Source organism: Marmota flaviventris, chromosome 5 (genome assembly GCF_047511675.1).
Source record: "Marmota flaviventris isolate mMarFla1 chromosome 5, mMarFla1.hap1, whole genome shotgun sequence".
NCBI lineage: Eukaryota > Metazoa > Chordata > Mammalia > Rodentia > Sciuridae > Marmota > Marmota flaviventris.
In genome coordinates this window covers 9,061,621-9,082,426 of record NC_092502.1, presented here as the reverse complement: position 1 = coordinate 9,082,426, position 20,806 = coordinate 9,061,621, and the positions used below count along the sequence as shown (strand labels likewise).

Here is a 20,806-nt window from a genome sequence, read left to right as displayed (position 1 = left end):
CTCCCTCTGGCATTTTGCCAGGCACCATCCAAACTTGTTTACGAACTCTAACATTCCCCTGGCAAAATGCCAGGTGTTATTTTTGACTTGTTTACAGACTCTAACACTTATGAACCTGCAGAATGTTGATTTAAAAATCGCATGCCAGGCTGGGCACAGCAAATCCCAGCTGCTCGGGAGGCTGAGGCAGGAGGATCTCAAATTTGAGGCCAGTCTGGGCAACTGTCTCACAATCAAAAAATAAAAAGGGGGTGGGGATTTAGCTCCGCCTTCATTCCCCAGTACCAAATAAATAAATAAAATAAAATGACATCTCAGACCCCACCTAATGAAGACTCTCAGCAGGCTCTACACTTCTAAATTTGAAGCATGTTTATTTCTTTTTCCCCCTCTCTATTTTTGGAATTTAAATAGCTGAATGGATTTTAAAAAAATTGCCTCTAAATAAAAAATGATCTAGGGGCCTGGAGCTTCCTCTGCCTCATTTCAACGCGGAGCAAATGGTGAATTACAGCACCCCTGGACATAGTGGTTTCTAACTACCAAGCTGCCAGGCTTTTAAATAACAGCAGCACAGAGAAGTGTGGCCATAATGCTACCTATTTTCCTTGCTAAATTATTTATGCATTTATTATATTTTACATGGGCCATTGAACGTGAAGGTACTTCTGTGGGGACTAGGTCATTTCAAGAAGCCCATTACTGAGAATCAACTCAACTATATTAGAAACCGGCACATCCACTTGTACGTGGTAATGCTCATTAATATTAGATAATTACTGCCTCTGCAGTAGTTTTGGGGTGGTGGTAACTTTATGTATATGTATGTGCACGCAGGCACTATCCGATGACTCCAAGGCAATCCATTTCATTAAGGAGCTGTTTAACTTGGAGGGTACATCAATAAGGACGAGCTTAATGCAATCCTCAAAGTACCTAGGACAGCTCGGCCAAATGAAGCTATTACCCTGCATAATGTGTTTTATGCAAGATTGAAATGGTTTACTGTTTATAAAAATCACTCCAGGATTTACAGTGACTAGCCTCCCGTAAGAGTCTCCATGTGTAAAAGTTTTATGTCAACGGGAACTTCACACCTGCTATCGAGAAGTTGCTGTATTCTCCCCCAACACACCGAACAACAATCAAATTGAGAGTCCTATTTGTAAAATGGCCCAAAATGTGCTCGTTTCTAAATTCAACCTGATAGGTATTACTATGGACTTACTTGTGACTTGTCTAGAAGAAAGAAAACAAATAATTCAACTTGAAGTCAGTGAATGCTCAGTGCAGGCCTACTGTGTATGGGCCACAATGCCAGGGACAGGGCACTGAAGGGAGAAAAGAAGAGTCCCCGAGAGGCAGGAGCCTCTTCCGAGGGTGGCATCTAAGAGCCTGAAACGCAGCAGTCCGTCCATCGTGAAGCTGGGGGTCAACACCAGCTGCAGGGAAGGCACCGCCTCTGCATGGTGGTCACAGCCCATCTGGGGAAGGACACTTGAAAAGCAAAAAGGCCCACCGTCCTTGAGGGGCCAGTAGGGGAGGCTCTGCTGACCCCTCAAGTGCTCTCCCCTCTCCTTGCTAGAGTATGTGATTCTGTCCATGTTTCAGGTAGGGATCTTTAGGAAGGTGGGCCCGGGTCTGGTCTAGATCAAGGCTCATGGCCCAGTCCTGAGCAAGAAGTGTGTGCTGGTGGGCCTTGGGAAAGGACCTGCCCTCCCTGATCAGGACAAAGCTCGTGACTAGAAACTCTAGGCTCTTTGTAGTCCTCTGTCCCTCACTTCTGATGGCCACTGTATAGTGACTTGGATTGGGGCAGCCTGTAAGACCAAGAGCCCCAGAGATTCCCATCAGCTGCCTCTTGCCTTCTTTTCAGGGGCTCTTATCAATGAGATAGATCCCCAGCCCTTTTTATTTTTTTTTATTTTGAGACTTTCTAAGTTGTTTAGGGCCTTGCTAAGCTGCTGAGACTGTCCTTGAACTTGCCATCCTCTGCTGGGGATTACAGGAGTGTGCCCTTTCGAGTGCTCTCAATGTGTAAGAGAAACAACCTCAGACAGCTCCCGGTACTGGGGCTCATGCCTTCTGTTATCTGCAGCTAAAGCACCTAGGACTGGCTGGGGGTAGGGGGTTGTGGAAATAAGTTTTCCAGGGTGCTTGGAGCAACGCTCTGGAGATGGCAGAGATGGTGTTGAAATGTCAGGCAGGTGCCAGGTTGACCAGGGCCCAAGGCCATGGCAGAAGAGTCTGGCAATGATTTCCAAACAACAGGTGCTCTCCCAGTGGGGGACACGACCGAGATGACTTCTGGGGCACAGACCAAGCAGTGCACGAGGCTGAAGCACACAGTGAGAAATGCAGTTCCTCCTCATTCTTAGTCCTTCTCGTCACTTGCAGGAGACTTTTCAGATTGGGGCTAGAACATCTTTAATGCTCCTTTCTAAACTCATTAATCTTTCCTTTCAAAAAAAAGAGGAAGAAGGTCCCAGATTCAGGGACTTGGTGTAGGTGGAGGGCCACAGCAGTGTTTTGTTTTCATGTTTATGTCTATGTTTGGTTATGAAAAGTGATACTGGATTTTGATTTGGGGTGGGGAATCAAGTTTCTTTGAATGTATGCCTATTCTGAAATGTCTTAAAGAGCAAGCCGGCTTTCAGAAAAAAATGTCAAGTGGCAGGGTAGAAGCTACACCCATGTGACAACACCTGTAATGCTGAAGTGAAAATCACTGAAGTCTGAAGAGCATAATTGAGTCCATCAGGGAGCTACCGGAAGCACTGTTTTCAATGGAGTCATGTAATTAACCTCCCTGTTAAAAAGACTCAGCAAGCGAGCCAGGCCTCCAACTCAAAGGTGGTGTTTGCAAAAAAAAAAAAAAACAAAAAAAAACAGGTGAGAAACAATTAAACTGGAATCAAGGCAGGAGATGGGGAGGAAAAGGAGAGACTTGGGGACCAACTGTAAGAGGATGGAAAGAGAGAAGGTGGAGTTTGGGACAACTCCTAAATTTGGCTTGGGTGATCAAGAGGATGAATCATGGCACCTTTAAATGAGCCGCAGCAGACAGGAGGACTATGGCTGGGAGGGAGGGAGGGACAGGGGTGCAGCTGGCCAGGTAGAGCTGATGCACTTTGTTGACCATGGCTCTCGGAGTGCGTTCACCAAATCAGTTGCACCTGGAAACTTGCTCCCAATGCATATTCTTGGTTTGTCCATAGCCTTTTGTTACAGTTTGGATCTTAGTGTCTCCCAAAGGCCCAGGTGCCAAAGGCTTGGTCATCAATTTGTCACACTATTGGGAGTTGTGGGACCTTTAAGAGGTGGAGCCTAGTGGGAGGAGGTTAGGTGACCTGGGGAGATATTAAGGTCTTGGCCCCCTTCCTTTGCTTTTTACTTCCCAGCTACCATGAGGTGAGCAGCTCCTCTGCCATATTCTCTCACCCCACATACTGTGTCACCATAGGCCCAAAGCAACAGGACTAAGCAACCGTGGACTGAATCTTTTGAAACCATGAGTCAAAATAAACCTTTCCATCTTATAAGTTAATTTTCTCAGGTATCTTGTCACAATGATGGAAAGCTGACAACAGTTTAGTGAATCAGAAATTCTAGTCTAGTTTAACTAGTTCTCCAAGTGACTCAGACACATGCTAAGATTCAAGGGTCACTGGTCAGGACAAAGAGTTCTGAGGCAAGATATCCAGCCAAACCAGCTGCATTATTTCACACAAGGTCTTTCTCTGGGCCTCAGTTTCCTCAACTGCAAAATGAGGGTGTTGACTTGGCTCTGAGACTTCCAGTCATTCTGCATGATGCACCTGTAAGTCACTAAATCTTTCTGGGTTTCAGTGCCCCATCCCCAAGCATCCATCTCCTCCTCCTTTGTTAGTATTAGAATCCCAACTTTTTACTTAGCAGTTGTGAGCCCAGAGTAAAGACCAATATCTCATGCCACTAGGTGTAATGGACGTGTGGCCTTTCATGCAAGGAACATTTTTGTTCTAACCATTCCTATTTCAGTTTTTCTGTGCTACATTTTCATGAGAAACCCTTTTGAGCCTATGGTTTCATAATTTTATGAAACCATACTATGAGAAAAATGCAAAATATCCTCTATCTTGGGGGACAGGGCCTAGGAATCTGAATTTGATGAGTTTCCCTGGGTATAAGGCTCCCTAAAGATTGAAGTTGAGCAGTTAGAAATCACTTCTTACCATCGTTTCCTAGTAACATACATATTCCAAGAACACGGAGCAAGAGATTTGGACATAAAAGGGAAGAATCATTTTTAGTGGGCTTCTTTTCTTTTTAAAAACATCGAGATGACTTTTTTTTTTTTTTTTTTGCTTAATGATTCAAGATGGAAACTTTTTTAGCAGAAACTCTGGCCGTAAGGAAGTCATCACACAAACTCGATCAGCGCCTGTGAGTTTCTAGCTTTGTTGGGGCTACAGTTTTGATCTCCAACTCCCAGCTCTCTGGCCTCTGGACCTGACACTTTCCCTCCATTCTTGGGAAAGCTATTCTTTTCCCATCGTTGCAGGTGAAAATCCTCCAGCACAGCTTCAGGGTGTGAGACGGCAGCTGCTTGGTGGCATGGCTGTGGCTTTGATAGAGGAAGTGAAGTGCATCCAGTCAAAACAGCAAAAGGGGTAACCCAGGTCAGCAGCCTGCTCACTTAGGGGGCCGGGAGCCAGCCGCGGAATGCTCCAAGTCATTCTGCGTGATGCACGTCACAGTTTGGAAGGTCAACCCCCTGGGCCAGCTCACCTAAATCTTTGCCAGGACACAGCCATTTCAAGTGAAGCATGTCCGTGTCCTGGACCTTTCCAAACCAGTTATTCAGTAACGATGCCTTGGAGGACTGGCTTCGCCACTCCCTAGCAAAAGAGCTTGTTAACTGCGGAGTCTATGCAAATGGTAATACCTCAAGTGGGAGGGCAGGAGGAAAACAGTGGTTAAAAGGCAGAGGGCTTGCACAGGTTGCAAAACAACAAAAACAGAAAACACAACCTACAATTAGTTGTTTAAAAAGGGGGTGCTTCCTAAACCCACATGCACACTTTCCAATATTGGAATGGGGTGAAGATGGGAGGTGCAATTTCATAAAACCTGCTTTTAGAACTTGGTTTTGTTTCTGTCCAGCTTGCAGTAATTATGGCAGTAATATTCCAGCTACTCTTGGAAAAGAGTATCTTCCAAAAGTAATTCCATCCTTCTCTCTTCCCCTGCCTTCATAGATCTGCCTTTGAATCTGATGTTTTAGAGTCTACCACTACACCAGAATGCTCATTAATGCTGTCAGGCAAAGTAACTGCTGGGTATTAATCTCTTGGAGACTGGACCATTTACCTGTCTGGACCTGTCTTCTCCTTACAGCTCACTAGCTGAAACCAATACCAAGGACACTGTGTCCTTCAATTCAATTACAGAAAGCTCTGGGCCATAATGCTGAAAAGATCCACTGCTTGAAACATTTCTGCATGCAATGCACATGGGCCCACGCTATTGTGGTGTCTCTTTGTGTCAGGATGCAATGTTTCCTTGTGTCCCTGGGTCATGGAAATGAACTGCAGCAGGGTTGATGCATCGCCTAGCTCCCATGGGCCACATTCGCAGACCAGTCCTTGTGCCTTAGGGAGCTTCACAGTGCATGGCATGGGCAGCCCAGGGTGGTGGCTCTGATTGCCATAGTCATCAGCTAGGCCCTCGTAGCTGGGTGTGGGCCCTTGGGAGAAGGCTGATAGTGTGTGTTCAAGGGCAGTGGAGAGGACATTAGAGCAGGGGTGGAGCAGAGTTCATCCTGTGTGATTACAGGGTGAGGTTTATGTCCTCCACCAGACTTTAAAAGGTCTGGTGGAGAAGGCACCGAGGCTCTGCTTCCGGGGAGGCTCCAGGTTTGGGGCATGGTTGACCTCAAATCCCAGAGGGGCTGGGAGGCAGCCTACAGGTACAGGCATTCGCCAGCCTACAACTTCTCTGAAGGTGTATTTGTGCACTGGACAGGGAGGGCTTTGTTTTGTTATCTGGTAGCACCCTTAATGTTTGGGAAGAGCTTGCTTTCCCCGTAACCTGAAAGCTTTCTGTTGAGCATGCTCTATGGGAAGGGCTCTCTTCTCCCTGCAGAGTATTCCAGCCAGCACTCATCTGCAACTGGAGATCCCTTTGGAGATCCTAAATGGAGCACTGAATTGTTGTCATGGTTACCATGGGACAGTTTCTGAGGCCAGATATTTTTTCCAAGGAGGGCAGTCCTGGGCTGTGTATCCTGGGTTTCTGAGTGGGCGACAAATCTAAGAGAATTGAATCCCTCTTCCTTCTCTCCTGCCTCCAATACCAAACAAGGAAACTGACTAATGTCTACAGTGATCTTCCTAGCTGCAGCCTTGCCCTGCCCGAAACTACTGCCTGCTGGATTTAGTCCTAGAAGATCAGGCTGACCTGGAAGCACCTGACTGTGGCTCAGGGTGTGGTTCCTCCTCCTACAGATCAAGACAGGCTCCCAGATTCTGTAGTGCATGTAACTGCTTCTGTGTGAAAATGCTTGTAAAATAATTCTCTGCACTTAATATGCTGATAGGGAATTGACTTTTTTGAACACCTCCGATCAGCCCAGTACTTCTGTGCCTCTCATATCATTTACAAACCTAGTGAGAGTGGTGGTGGTGGACACACTGTCCTCGCTTTATGAGGAAGGAAGGTTTGTAAAAGTGATGCCCAGGGCTTCACAATGAGGAAGTAGCAAACCTGAGGTTCAAATTCATGGCTGTTTGGTTCTAAGATAGTCCCTTTTTCTCTTAAGTCATAGCTGCCACTGTAGCTACTGAGAAGAATTGGTACCTTCAAGAGACCCTCTGCCATCTACTGGGAATCCATCCATTCATTCAATAAACATGTCCAGAGTCTCTCTGTGCCTGATCCACTCCTGGTCATTGGGGCATAAGGACAAATCAGACATAACCTATGCCCTCAAGAAACTAACCTACTGACAACCATCAGTAATATAATTAAAAAACAAACAAAAAAAGAATGTACAAGATGCTAGAGGGAGGGAAGGAGGGGAAATCATTCTGGAGGAAACACCACCTGGCTGAACCAAGTAGGTCTCAAGGCATGTCCAGTGGTGGGAAATAAAAACCAAACCAAAACAAACAAACAAAAACCAAAAAACACCAGAGTAATATCCAATCTCTGTGCTCTAGTAACTCATAGAATTACAAAGACAAGACTCATACTTATGGTACAATGACAGAGAATCCCTGATTCAGGGCCCACACAGGTGAGCTGCATATAGGTGTTGGAGAAATGAAAGACTGAGGCACATAAATTGGGGCCATTGCAGGAAGGATACAGAAATGACATTGAAGGCACTTTTGCTTACAGGATTCTTTTGAAACCGCTATGTCTTTTCCTCATTAATTTTTCCATAGTCATTTCTACACTGATACCCCCCCCCCTTTGTTTCTTTTTCATTTCCTGCTAAAGGAAAACAATTCTTCAACATTAAGGCTTGTGCCAAGAGCAGAACTATCTCAGGCCCTGATGGTGACCATAATGCTGGGAATGTGCAAGATGAAAATGACACTCAGGACTGAGCAGCAAGCAAACAACCTACATGATAGAAATTTGAGATGTGAGCCCCAAGTCAAATGGTATAAGGAATAAAATTAATTCAGATTCGAAAATAGAAGCTGTCACTTAGGAAAGACTCCATTGTCGCTGTCTGTCCATTCATGTCTTCAGGATTCATTCACTAATGCCTCCTATCTATAATGCCTACTCCTCCAAGATCTCATAGTCCAGCACAGGTCTGGGAGACAGACTATTACCATATAGTGTGATAAACAAGACTGAGATGTGCATAGGCCCGTGGACACGCACGAGAGAGAATTTAGAAAGCAGAGTTGGTGGCTTTCGAACTGACCTCTAAAACCAGGAGTTTGGCAAGCAGAGATAAGAGTAAAGGACACATAGAAAGGCACTTAAGAGTATACTCAGAGGGAGATGAGACATTAAAGATATGCCGCCCACAAGGTGAAAAGGAACCAGACCTAGTCTGGCCTTTATCCTCGAGTTAATGTGCAGACAGAGAAGAGATATGAGCAGAGGACCATGATTAAATTTTCCTTTAGGAAATGCCCCTCCGCAATGCGTTAGGCTAGAGCAGCACCAGCGAGATGACGGCAGCCACGCTGCTTACCGCAGCTACACCTCTAAGACAGCATGGGACAGTTGGGGGTGGGGGATGGTGGTGAGGGGAGAATCCATCACAAGGTCCACATTCTGGGCAAAGACCTACGCAGAGCCGGGCACCGCACAGCTGCTGGGAAGACTCGCTTCCTTATCCTGATCCCTCTGGGGCGGAGCTCGGGCCAGAGCACGTGACGCCTGGGGCACCACCTTTACTAAGGGCAGTCCTCTCGTTCATCGGCCGTTTCATAGATCTCCACTTCGATCCCCAACACCTTGACTTTATGCCACAGAATGCTAGAAGCCCATTCTCTCCCAAGTGTCCCTGGATAATCCTCCTTCGGAGCCTGTTTCGGGAAGATAAACATCGAAGGGGCCCTTTGCCCACATAAAAGATGGCGGCTTACTGCGCCGTCTCTGGGTTGGGGGACAGGTTCTAGGCGCCCGGCCTCACTGGGCGAGGCGCAGACGGAAGGGGCGTCTCTCCAGGCAACTTCTTGACCTTCCTAGGAGGGGCTCCGCGCCCAGGAGGCGGGGCTGGGTCTGCTCGCTAGCAGCGCATTGGTCTTCCGGAATGTGGGCGGGGCTCAAGCGGCGCCCCACCCCTCCTTCCTCGAACCGGAAGTATCTCTTGGTCTTTCCAGCTGGTTGTCATTTCACTCGGCTCGGTCCTGAGGAGAAGGACTCAGCCGCGGCTGCTGGACCCGGGCACCGGGAGGCGGCGGCGGCGACAGCAGGGAGGAAGAGGAGGAAGAAGGAAAGAAAAAGAAGAGCCAGGCGGAGTCCGCAACGACGACAGCTGGGACTGCGGGACCGGGGTAGAGCGGCGGCGGCGGCGGCGGTGACGACAACGACGGCCCAGCAACCGTGAGGAGAAACAAAAGCCTTCTAAATTATAGTTTAAAAAAACCCGGGGGAGCCGAGAGAGCGCCGGGGGGGGAGGCCTTTCTCTGTAGTCTACCTGCCGTAGTGGGGTTTTCCTTCCTCCCCGCCCCCCCCACCCCTGCGGAGAATCGAACTGGGAGAACTGAACAAACCGCCCCTGGGTCCCATGAGGGAGAAAAACCCCGGAGCCGCAGAGAGGGGAAGAGGCAGCAACCGCAGGACCTGCCCGCTCGCCCCCGTGGTCCGCGCACCCCCGGGCCGCCCGCTCGCCCTGTCCCGCTAACCCCTCCCGATCGCAACCCGAGAGGGGCAGACGCGGGTTTCCAGCCCCTTTCATGGGGGAGAGGAGGCCGGGGGGAGCCCGAGAACAGCGACCGCAGCAGGATCTGCACCCGGAGCCTCGGGAACAGCCCCGGAGGCCAGAACTGCGCCCAGCGAAGGAGCAGAGACAGGACCAGGAACAGCAGAAACCTCCCTGCAATCGTCTTTCCTTTAGTCAATGCTGATTTCCTCTCCCGCAACCAAGAATTCACCTCCCGCCCCAGATAACCTAATATAATCTATATATATAAATATATAATATATAATGTTCTTAAATTATTCCTGATTTTTTTAACCAAGCTGCCAAGAAGAGAAGAACGTATTCTCCCCCTTAGCACTATTCTAATTTTTATGTGAGTGAATCTAAACTGCTGAGGAAGACCATATGTGATTGTTAAATTATATATATATATATATATATATACACATATATATATTTTTACTCCGAGCAATGCTTATTCTTCTACATCCATAGATGCTTGAGAAGCTGTGTTTTTGTCATTCATGTGTATTTTCCTTTGGAAAAAGAAAGCGCCTATTTTACTAACCAAAGACTTGATTTTTACCCTCTTCGTTTTTATTCCCTCCTAGAAATCAGCCCAATTGGATTCATGTCAATATTTTAAGAGATTTTTTTTAGTTGCTTTTTTTCTTCTTTCAGAGAGAGACCAGAATTCCAAATCAGAGCTACTTAGGGTGATAAGCTACGATCTTTGAGCTAGCTATAAATAAGATATTTCAAGCAAACAAACAAGCAACTTAAATTGGAGTAGAGGAACCAAAACGGTGTGAGACATCAGGTTGTGTGTGTGTGTTTTTTTTTTTTTGTGAGATTCTGATCCTAAAAATAATAAATGGGGGATTACGGGTTTGGAGTGCTAGTGCAAAGCAATACTGGGAACAAATCTGCTTTTCCAGTCCGATTCCATCCACATCTGCAACCTCCACACCATCACCAGAATGCCACCCCCAACCCTGCTGCTTTTATAAATAATAACACAGCTGCCAATGGCAGCAGTGCTGGGTCAGCTTGGCTCTTTCCTGCTCCAGCTACCCATAACATTCAGGATGAGATCTTGGGGTCAGAAAAAGCCAAAAGTCAGCAACAGGAACAGCAAGACCCTTTAGAGAAGCAGCAGCTCTCCCCGAGTCCAGGTCAGGAAGCTGGAATACTGCCTGAAACGGAGAAGGCAAAGTCTGAAGAAAACCAAGGGGACAGTTCTTCAGAAAACAGCAATGGGAAGGAGAAAATACGAATTGAATCACCAGTTTTGACAGGGTTTGATTATCAAGAAACCACAGGGCTAGGTACTTCGACCCAACCCTTGACATCTAGTGCATCCTCTCTTACTGGTTTCAGTAACTGGTCAGCAGCCATAGCGCCTTCTTCATCTACAATAATCAATGAGGATGCAAGTTTCTTTCACCAGGGAGGGGTCCCTGCTGCTTCAGCTAATAACGGTGCTCTGTTGTTTCAAAATTTCCCCCATCATGTCAGCCCTGGCTTTGGAGGCAGCTTCTCCCCTCAGATCGGGCCCCTCTCACAGCACCACCCTCACCACCCTCATTTCCAGCATCATCACAGCCAGCATCAACAGCAGAGGAGGTCTCCTGCCAGCCCCCACCCGCCTCCCTTCACACACAGGAGTGCTGCTTTTAACCAGCTGCCTCATTTGGCGAATAATCTTAACAAACCCCCCTCTCCGTGGAGCAGCTACCAGAGTCCCTCTCCAACCCCTTCATCTTCCTGGAGCCCAGGAGGTGGTGGATACGGAGGCTGGGGAGGCTCCCAGGGCCGAGATCACCGCAGAGGGCTGAATGGTGGAATAACACCCCTGAACTCCATCTCACCTTTGAAGAAAAATTTTGCAAGCAATCACATTCAGCTCCAAAAGTATGCTCGTCCCACCTCTGCCTTTGCTCCAAAATCCTGGATGGAAGATAGCTTGAACAGGGCTGACAATATTTTTCCTTTTCCGGTAAGATTATGTTCCATTAATAGATTAAGATGAATAAGGAAATAGTATGGTGTAATATCTCTGGAACTAAAGAGTTCGAATTGTCCATATTCACCTCAGAGCTCTTCTTAGAAAATGAAGCCATTTCCAGACTTTATCAGAAGAGTGTAATTTGGAACAAAATGTTCAGCTGATTCTTTGGCAATTTTCTAATTATAGCCTTAATTTTTCCATAGATAATTATGCATACCAGGTAGCTAGTGATGTCATGATTATTAACTATAGTATCTTTCTTGCCTGACAAGAGAAATCAGGGTCAGTTTTCCCTGCTTAGTTAGGTGAGAACAAACAATATATAAATGTAAATGTATTTCATTGTAGAAGCCAATGAATATTTTCTTTCCATATGAAGTAACTGTGTAACTTTAAAAAAAATTTCTTTTGACACTGTTAAGATAGTGATTCACTGAAAATTGACTATTGAATTCCAGTTTTTTCACTAGGTTGTATTTTAAACCTGGATAGTCTTATTGTCAATCCCTAATTCCTCTGAGACCTGTGCAAATTCTGGCCCGCCTTGTGTCAGTAAGGACTACTCATGAGAGAGGTGATCTAAAGTGTAATTTGATCACCGTTTTTGTTTTATTTTTTGTGGTGCTGGGGATTGAACCCGGGCCCTTCTCCTCCAGCAGGCTAATAATTTCTTTTGAATACTATGAAACTGTTAATCTCATGGTGACTTTTTTTTTTTTTTTTTTTTTGATGACGCCTTTCACCCATTTGTTTACTTTCCAGTGTTAACACTAGGGGTGTAGATAATTAAACCATTCCTAAAAATAGATGCAGGCAAAGATCACTTGTCTTTCTTGCTACCAGTATATCCTCTCTCTGGCAAGAGTCACATTGTTGGACGTTTTGAACTAATGAGCAGCCAGTTTAGTTGATAGAAACAAGATAAAGGGAATTTCATCATTAGTTGAGTATCACATGCCTCATTAAATTTTTATACTTTGGGAGTATGATCATTTATGTATGTTTAGAAAAGTTAGGTGGTAAGATAACATTGAGTCAGTCATCACAACAGCCCTACAAGGTAAGTTCTATTATTATCCCCATTTTACAGATAAGGAAATTATAGCTGCTATGGGTATGAATTCTAGGTTAAAAAACAAGGATTAAAAATATGTGACTGTGTGTGTAATACAGACACGCATGTTGCAACTGGAGGGCTATTTAGAGCTCTTTCTGTAAGGGACAAAACAGTACAAAATAGTTGTAGTGTTTCCAAATTCCATGTTAGCATAAGCCTAAATATGTTTTTATTAGTAACTATTTAGTGGGACAGGAAGTTTGCCAAGAGAATCCTGTTATTCTGTGGAATTAAATATCTGTTTCTACCCTAAGAATTCAGGTGCAATGTAGCTTAAAATATTTAGTTAAATTTAGTTTTAGATTTTAAAAAATGCTTGTGTTGCCTGTTGAGCAGCTGTTGACATTTGCTTTTAGACACCATTTTTACTCAAAATAAAGAGGAATTATCATGTTTTAGTGGTCAGATAAATGGCTAAGACATTGACAGTCCTATAAGGACTATTTATAAAAAGTTGCTCTTGATATTCCTTTGAACATAAATTTAAAGGAAATGTAATGGAAAGGTAACATCTATGAATTATTTATGTATTGCTAATTTTAAAAATCCAAGGTGGCATTCTATAGCTTTTAACTGAATTAAAATTTGGCTCAGAATTAAACATAATTTTCATTCTTAATTTGCTATTATATGATGACAGAATGAAATTTATGCAAACTCATGATTGTTTTCTCTCATTCTCAGCTTTTTGACTTATGATAAAAATTTGCTTTGGGAAAAATAAAAAGTTCAGAGAATGAATTAAATATGCACATGTGTACATTAATATTTTTCTGTGCGGGGTTAATGGAATGTATTTAATGTGAAATATTTTTGATCAGTTTCTTTGGAGATTAAGCTGATTTATAAAATAATAGGCTAATACTAAAAGATATTCTTAGAAACTAACCCTTCCCTTGTCTATTTTGTTGAGAATGGAAAAAGGTCAAAGTACATGGCTCAAATATGGTAGGATAGATTTAGAAAGTAAACTGCTCATTTCTGCTCTCTTTCATCACCAGTTTTAGGAGTGTGTGTGTGGCGGGGGGCTGGGAGAGAAAACAAACCGTGGGGTGATTCGAAAGTCAAGAGAAATAAGTAATATGAGAAAAAATCTCTATAACAAACAACTCCTAGTTGAAATTTGAAAAAAGTTCATAAGACGTAAATAAACTTAGGACTGTGGTGCTTGCTTAAATGAATGCAGTTCGTGTGTGTTTGTGTGTGTGTGTGTGTGTGTTTTAAACAATAATTCTTTTGAACTACTTTTTGGCAAAAAGTGCTCTGGGTTGATATAAATTGCGTGGTTAAATTTGATATGAAAAGACTGGAAGGAACATTTCTTTGACTGGGACCCAGGAGACCTAGGTTGAAGTCGTGGCTCTATCAGAAGCAGCATTGTGAGGCCTCAGTTTCTTCATAAAGTGTGGAGGTGACCCAGGTGATCCCTAAAGTTCCTTATGATCCTAAAGCAGCCTACTGTGAAACCTCAACTGGGTGACTGTAATTCATACTCTTTTTTTCTAAACATTCCTGGCTTATTTAAATTTATAATTTGAGCACTAATAATTTTAGGAAAGAAAGTTTATAGATATTAGTCATTAAATTTCAATTGCTGCTGAAAAGAATTCCTAAGATGTTATGGAGAGATCTTGAAATATATTACAGAAATTATAGGCTAGAGTTTAGCATGGTTACATTATAATATTGATATTCAACCAGAGGTTAGCATGGAATTGTTATATTAAAGGGAATTATGTCCCTGAAATGTAACTGTTACTGGGCAATGTTTATTTTAATTTGAAAAGAACCAGAATTATTTCTATCTTTGTTTACTGCAGGCTTGGGTACACAGAGAGAATTAAAATTAATGATGACATTTTAAATTAGTTTTTTGTCTAATCTCAACATTTCCTTTTATCCATGGTTATAAAGCATGAGAAGATTCCAATTATATGAATAATGCTCCCTCCAATAACTTGTATGGAAAGGCATTGCATTTTAGAATTTTTTTGTATTAAAATGTATTTATAGGGCATTTTTGCTTAGCCTAAAACTTCATTGTATGAATTCAGATGCCATGCCTCAAATCCTGTTTTCCAGCATATTAAAGTAGTATGCATCTAATGAGAGCTAAGATGCCTGCTCGGTTCTAAGTGTTTGACACATATTAACACATTTAATTCATTCAACAGTCCTGAGGTAGAAATTATTATTACTCACACATAAGAATCAACCCTTAACCACTGTGCTATAGCATTGTGTACCCTCAAGTCATTATAACATAGGCAAGTTTGGGGATGAGGAGAGAAGGTCTCCAAGAAGTGTGGAAGATGGAAGAAAAACTTTTACAACCTTTACAAGTGTTGAACAAAGCTGATTGTAGGGCTGTAGGTCCTCTGGAGGCCTGAGGCGGAGGGCCGCTTGAGCCTAGAGTTTCAGATCAGCCTGTGCAATATCGACAGACCCTGTCTCTTAAAACAAACAAACAAACATAAAAGCTGATTGCAGGGTTTTGAGAGTGAAAAATAATAGGTTATATTTGTTTATCAACTTTAAATGTTAAACTAAGATAATGTTCAAGTCAGTACTTTTGTTTTTAATTTTGAGTGGTTGCTATATACCAGGTACTGGGCTAGGTGCTTTCATATGTGTTATTTTACTTCATGTGTAGAATGTATCAACACTGTGACTTTTGGTTTTATTGTCCTGATTTCAAAAGGAAAAAAAAAAAAAAAAACAGGGTCCATATTCTTGTGAGTACAGGAATGATTTGATCCTTACATTAAGGGGGGAAAAATCCTGTCTTGCCAAACTGATTCTGGAATTCTGGTGACCAAATCAAATAGTGAATTAGGACAACTGCCAACAATGATGTGTGAATATAGCACCACTTTAGTGGGATGCTTAGGTCCCTTGTCTTTGCAGGAAAGTAGAGGAGAGTTGCCTAGTTTGTATGCTAACACTGTTATCTACTGCTTAATTGTGCTCTTGCTTCTATTAGCTAAGAACTGGGAAGTCACACATGTCTCTGTTAAAAAGATTAACCTAAAACTGAATGGTAGGAAATACTTTAGGACTTAGAACCAGCCCCATTTGCCCTTACTTTAGACCCAGGTACCACAGATTTGTCAAGTTGTCTTAACTAGGCAAGTAATTCTCATTACTTTAATTTAAACTCTCCTCATGTTGTCAGTTTATTGATGCTTAAATTCTGTACCACATCTTCTATTTGCAAACAAAGTCGCAGCAGTGTTTCAGTTCTGACACTCACGGTGAATTGTTGGAACCATCTCAACATGCAATCTCATTCCATTTTATTTTTTTAAATATAATCCCAAAAGGAATTTTTGCATAGGAAACATTTTCTTTGACTTAGAAAGGGGAGAAACTAACTTTCTGACTTGCAAATATGGGTTGGATGGTTCTAGCTTTAATAGAATTGAGATTTTGAAGAAACTTTGGGAAAAGCCTCCACATAAGATTTCCTCCCTCTTTGTAGATTTATTTGTTTTTCTGATGGAGTGGGAATGATCTTAGGATAGATTTTTTTTGTATTCTATTTTGTCTTTGGAGAAACTGTAGAATATGGTCAACACATTGTTCCAACACATTTCAGGAAAAACCTGTTTATTGCCATCTTGGTGAAGGTGATGATTGCTAGTTGCAAGTAGAAAGATGCTTCCTAGTCATGAGGTTACGATTTGGGAGTAATCCTTATTGGTGTTTGTGAAAAGAAATGGGAAAGGTGCCCTTAACTTGTGCCTAGATTTGAATTTTCCTGTCTAAATTCATTTCCTGTGTGATTTTTCTCTTCAGATAGTAGGAAAATAATCTTGCAAGCTCTATTACCACATTATTTTTAGCAATGTGTTATACTTGGGTTTTTTGGTCTCATCACAGATAAGATAATGTGAATAAAAAATGCATGGCAAATGCATTATTTCATTTTAATTGAGTAAAGGTGTCTATCAGAAATTAAAAGTATGTTTTTGCCATGATAAATTTTCAAATATGTATATACACACACACACACACACACACACATATAGATAAATTCAAATTTAGTGTAGATTTTCATCAAAATTTTTCTGTCACATATTATTGAAACAGAGTGAATTACATTTTTCAAGTTCTCAGGAAATGCTTAAGATTATAAAATGATAAAATGTATGTCTTATTTTATTAAATCAGTTTCTCCATGTGTAACATGAATAATTATTGAGAAGCTGTTTTGTGAGGCCGAATACATGGCATGGGCTGTGGATCCAAGCAAACTGAAGTTTGACCCTGAATTCTAATTCGCATCATGGCCTTGAGTAAATCCCTTAAATTTGGAAGACAGTTCCTCATCAAGATAATAGTACCTAACAATGAAGGGTGAGGTCCTTTAAGTATGTAGCCTTATTAGGCAGCTTAAATTTTTTTAAATTTAAAATATGGCTCCCAAATATTGAATAAAATCATAAAATAATTACAAGTTTAGCTTGGGTTCCTTTAAAAGATTTTGAACAATTCTTGCTTTATTTCTCAAAGTACTCCTTTTGAATCAGTTATAGATGTGACCCAGGACAGGTAAATTGTTAGAATTATCTGTTTTCTTGAAGGGAAGTATTATAAATAAATAAACAAATAAATAAATACACGCACACGCACACACTTATTTATTGATTTGCAGCCTGTATTTTTTAGTATTTTGAAAGAGTTTGTCTATAGTTGTTTTATTAAGAACTTTAGAACATGTATTGCTTTTATATACACTAAAGAAGACAACATTTTAATGGAAAAATTGTGACTTTTTGGTAAGAAGTAGGAGATGATACTATAGATTTGAATTGGGTATAATTTTATTTTTATCCTGGAATTAGGTTTTGTTTTCTTATATCTTAATTTTTAGCATACATTTATTGAACACCTGCTATGTTATGGACTAGGCATAGGACTCTCAAAATTGATTTTATAATGTATTCTGACCTGTGATAATCTTAAATTATACTGAACATGAATTTTTCGTCTTAAACATGATGAATAAATTATCAGCTAGCCTAATGATGTCATTTTAATCTATGATTAAACTTTTAAGATAAACTAACAGGCTCAACTTTAGGTAGGATAAAAACTATGTATAAATGTAACCATTAATGAAATGTGTGGAAACTTCCGAAAATATCTGGGCATTTGCAAATATATACTTGTGTAAGTTACCTTGAATACTTATAACATGTGCTGATTTACATTCTATGATAAAATAGTACTGCAAAAGGCAGACTGTAACCTATGAATAACAGAATTCAATCCCATTTACATGTCAAGGAACAACTCTATCAGCTGTTTATAGGTCCTGTCTCATGTTTTCAGACTTGATTATTAAAGTTTAGAGCCATAAGCTCTGCATGTCATTTCCATATTGTAGGATATTTATTAGGTTGGACAGTTTCTTTTTGCCAAATATTTATCAAATATATCCCAGTCATTTTTATAGTCCAAAATTATTATAATTAATCCCTAGGTTTTATACATTTTAAGACCATATTTATACTTAAAACATCATGTAACCTTTTTAATAATAGTTCTTTCAAGTATTCTTGAGGATTGCATCTAGTCTGTAGGTTCATGGTGCTAGTCAGTAAAATAGCTCTTGTCATTTTATTGTCTGTGAGACTTAAAAAGGACAGACACCTCAATATAAGAGCATTACTACTCAGAAAAATATCCTAATTATAGTAACGAGAGTTGAATCTGGATTTCATATATGGCTCTGACACTTCCTAGCTATGTGACCCAGGGCAAGCTACTCCAACCTTCCCGATCCTTCATTTTCTCATTTATTTAGTCTGTTTTTTTTTTTCTTTTCTTTTTTTGCTTGTGTGATTTTTTGAGATTAAAAAATATGTCTGATATTTGGCTTTCAGAAGATTCTGTTGTTAAACAAAAACAAGTCTTCCAATAGAAATATTAATTCAATCTTACGAATAGCAGTTTCTTTAGTTTTAAAAATAAAATGACTATACTTAGGTAATGGTGGATTGGGCTAGATAATGTTTGTTTTCTTGAACCCACTGATTCCTACCTCTACCCCCACTTTTTATAAGTTTCTTCCACAGTGTTTTTAACTTTTTTTTTTTTTAAGTTTTAGATGGACACAACATCTTTGTTTTATTTATTTATTTTTTTATGTGGTGCTGCAGATTGAATGCAGTGCCTCATGCATGTGAGGCAAATGCTCAACCACTGTGCTACCCCAGCCCCGCTCTTTTAAATATTTTATCATGGAAAAATGTAAACATATTCAATAGTAGGCAGAAGAGTCTAGCGAACTGCCATGTACTTGTCACCTGGCTTCACGAGCTGAGCTGTCTGCTCCTGGAGGACGCTCCTGGCCGGCCTTTCTTCTATAGTGCTAACACCCTCTCTCCTTTTATGTTATCTTAAAGCACTTCCCAGATAGGTATCATTTCATCTGAAAATGGCTCAGGTATCTCTAAAAGATAAAGGAATCTTTAAAAAACAAAACACAACAAAAGTTTTTTTTGTTTTTAAAGAAAAAGAGTGAGAAACTGAGGCAAAGCTGCATTTCTGAGACCGCCCAGCCTGTTCCACTGCTCAGCCTCCTCTTAATCACTACAGACGACCCTAATGGCCTCATCTCCTTCTCAGCCACCAAAACAAATAAAGAGAAAAGAAAAGGTCCAGCCAAAATATCAGAACATCAGCTGGTGACCAGAAATTTGGGAGTCTTTTTTCCATCTTAGTCTTTCTCTGGGTCCTGGTTTCTGGACACTAGTGGCTGGACCTCTGGAAGGAAGAATAATGAGACAGAGAACAGGACAGGACTGAGTCTTTTGGGTTATATTTTTGTCTTTTAAGAGGAATGTAGAAGTAGCAGGCGTGGAGGCCCATGCCTATAGCCTCAGCTACTCTGGAGTCTGAGGCAGGATCAAAAGTTCGAGGCCAGCCTTAGCAACTAAATGAGACCCTGTCTCAAGATAAAATATTAAAGGATTGGGGGTGTAGGTCAGGGGTGGAGTGCCCCTGGGTTCCATTCCCAGGAACTAACATCCATGTGCGCTGCCCTTGGAAGGAATGTGGAGGCTTGGGTCTTCTGTAGGCCTTGGCTCCACCAGCCCTTCTCATTCCGTTCTCTTTTAGTGCACAAACGTTTGATGCTTCTGATGGGCTGGGAATAATTAACCCAGGCTAAGGGCATCCTTCTTATGAAGAGTACAGTGTGGTGGCCTGTTTCAGGGTGGAGGAGGAGCTTTTGCCCAGGAGACTCTGGAGATCTAAGAATGTGGCAAAAGACTGGTGAGGACCCAAAAGGTAGAGGCTGGGCAGACGCTGCCTGAGGATTGTTCTCCAAGCTCACAAAGAGAAGAGATGTCGGTAGTTCTGGGACAGAAGCATCAGTTTAGGAGTAAGGATTGCGTGTTTTGGGGCACATTCCCCTGCTGACTCTAGGCTCTGCTCAGGCCTCAGACATGAGGAAGAGGAACCCCGATGGCCACTCAGGGTCTTCGTGGATCTTTGTGACTTCACCTCTCTGGGCTGAGTTTTAGTAGTATTTGCTTTCCTTAAACCAATGGTCCTTTGTTCTGAATGGCTTATTAGGTAACAGAAACCTTCTGGGATACTTGTGGGTTCAGAGATTTAGGTATGTGATTATCTCTATGAAAACAGGCTATAGGAAATAACAGAACAGCTGAATTGTCCTGCTGTAGTCAGTACCTAATTTAACATGTGAGTTTCAGGCTCTTTCCCACTGTCCCACAGAGAGAAGGGGCAGAGGAAGTGTTTATTCTGCTAGGCCGTGGGCACCTGCTGTCGCATATCTCATCTCGTTTACTCTTTACCGTAGTTTCATAAGGGGAGCATTATTATCTTCATTTTGAAGAAGAAATCAGTGTTCAATCTGCTGCTGTATCAGCATTACTTACCTACTAAGTGATGATTTTTTTAAAACATTTTTTTAAGTTATACATGGGAACAATATCTTTATTTTGTTTATTTATTTTTATGTGGTGCTGAGGATTGAACCCAGTGTTCACAAGCCCTCTGTCACTAAGCTACAACCCCAGCCCATAAGTGATGATTTGAATGCAGGTCTTATGATAGATTCCAATGATTTCTTCTGCCAGGCAAGGTAAGAATGAGGAAGAAGGGTCTGATGGTCCAAGAACTGACTAATGGAGCCTCGAATGCCAGTTTGATTTTTTTTAGTACAAATAAGTGGTGATACGAAGTGTTTACCACATTAAAGATTTCTGATGCTTTCAAAATGACTGTAGTTAGTTTAGTGAAGGAGGAATTAAAGAAAATGTTCTCA

General features: G+C 41.9%; 1 protein-coding gene and 1 long non-coding RNA gene across 3 annotated transcripts in view; both read left to right on the top strand.

Moving 5' to 3' along the window:
- Positions 1–5,864: 5,864 nt before the first annotated feature.
- LOC114095356 (uncharacterized) lies at positions 5,865–6,907 on the top strand. The gene is made up of 2 exons (XR_003583241.1): positions 5,865–5,950; positions 6,803–6,907. It is a non-coding gene; the product is annotated as an uncharacterized lncRNA (long non-coding RNA).
- A 1,923-nt stretch (positions 6,908–8,830) lies between these two features.
- Positions 8,831–20,806, top strand: part of Cpeb4 (cytoplasmic polyadenylation element binding protein 4) — a 65,684-nt gene continuing 53,708 nt past the window's right edge. For both annotated transcript variants that reach the window (XM_027938593.3, XM_027938592.2), the window contains exon 1: positions 8,831–11,375. In XM_027938593.3, the coding sequence (XP_027794394.1) occupies positions 10,251–11,375 (1,125 nt within the window). In that variant the 5' untranslated portion in view covers positions 8,831–10,250. The remainder of the gene's footprint in view (positions 11,376–20,806) is intronic.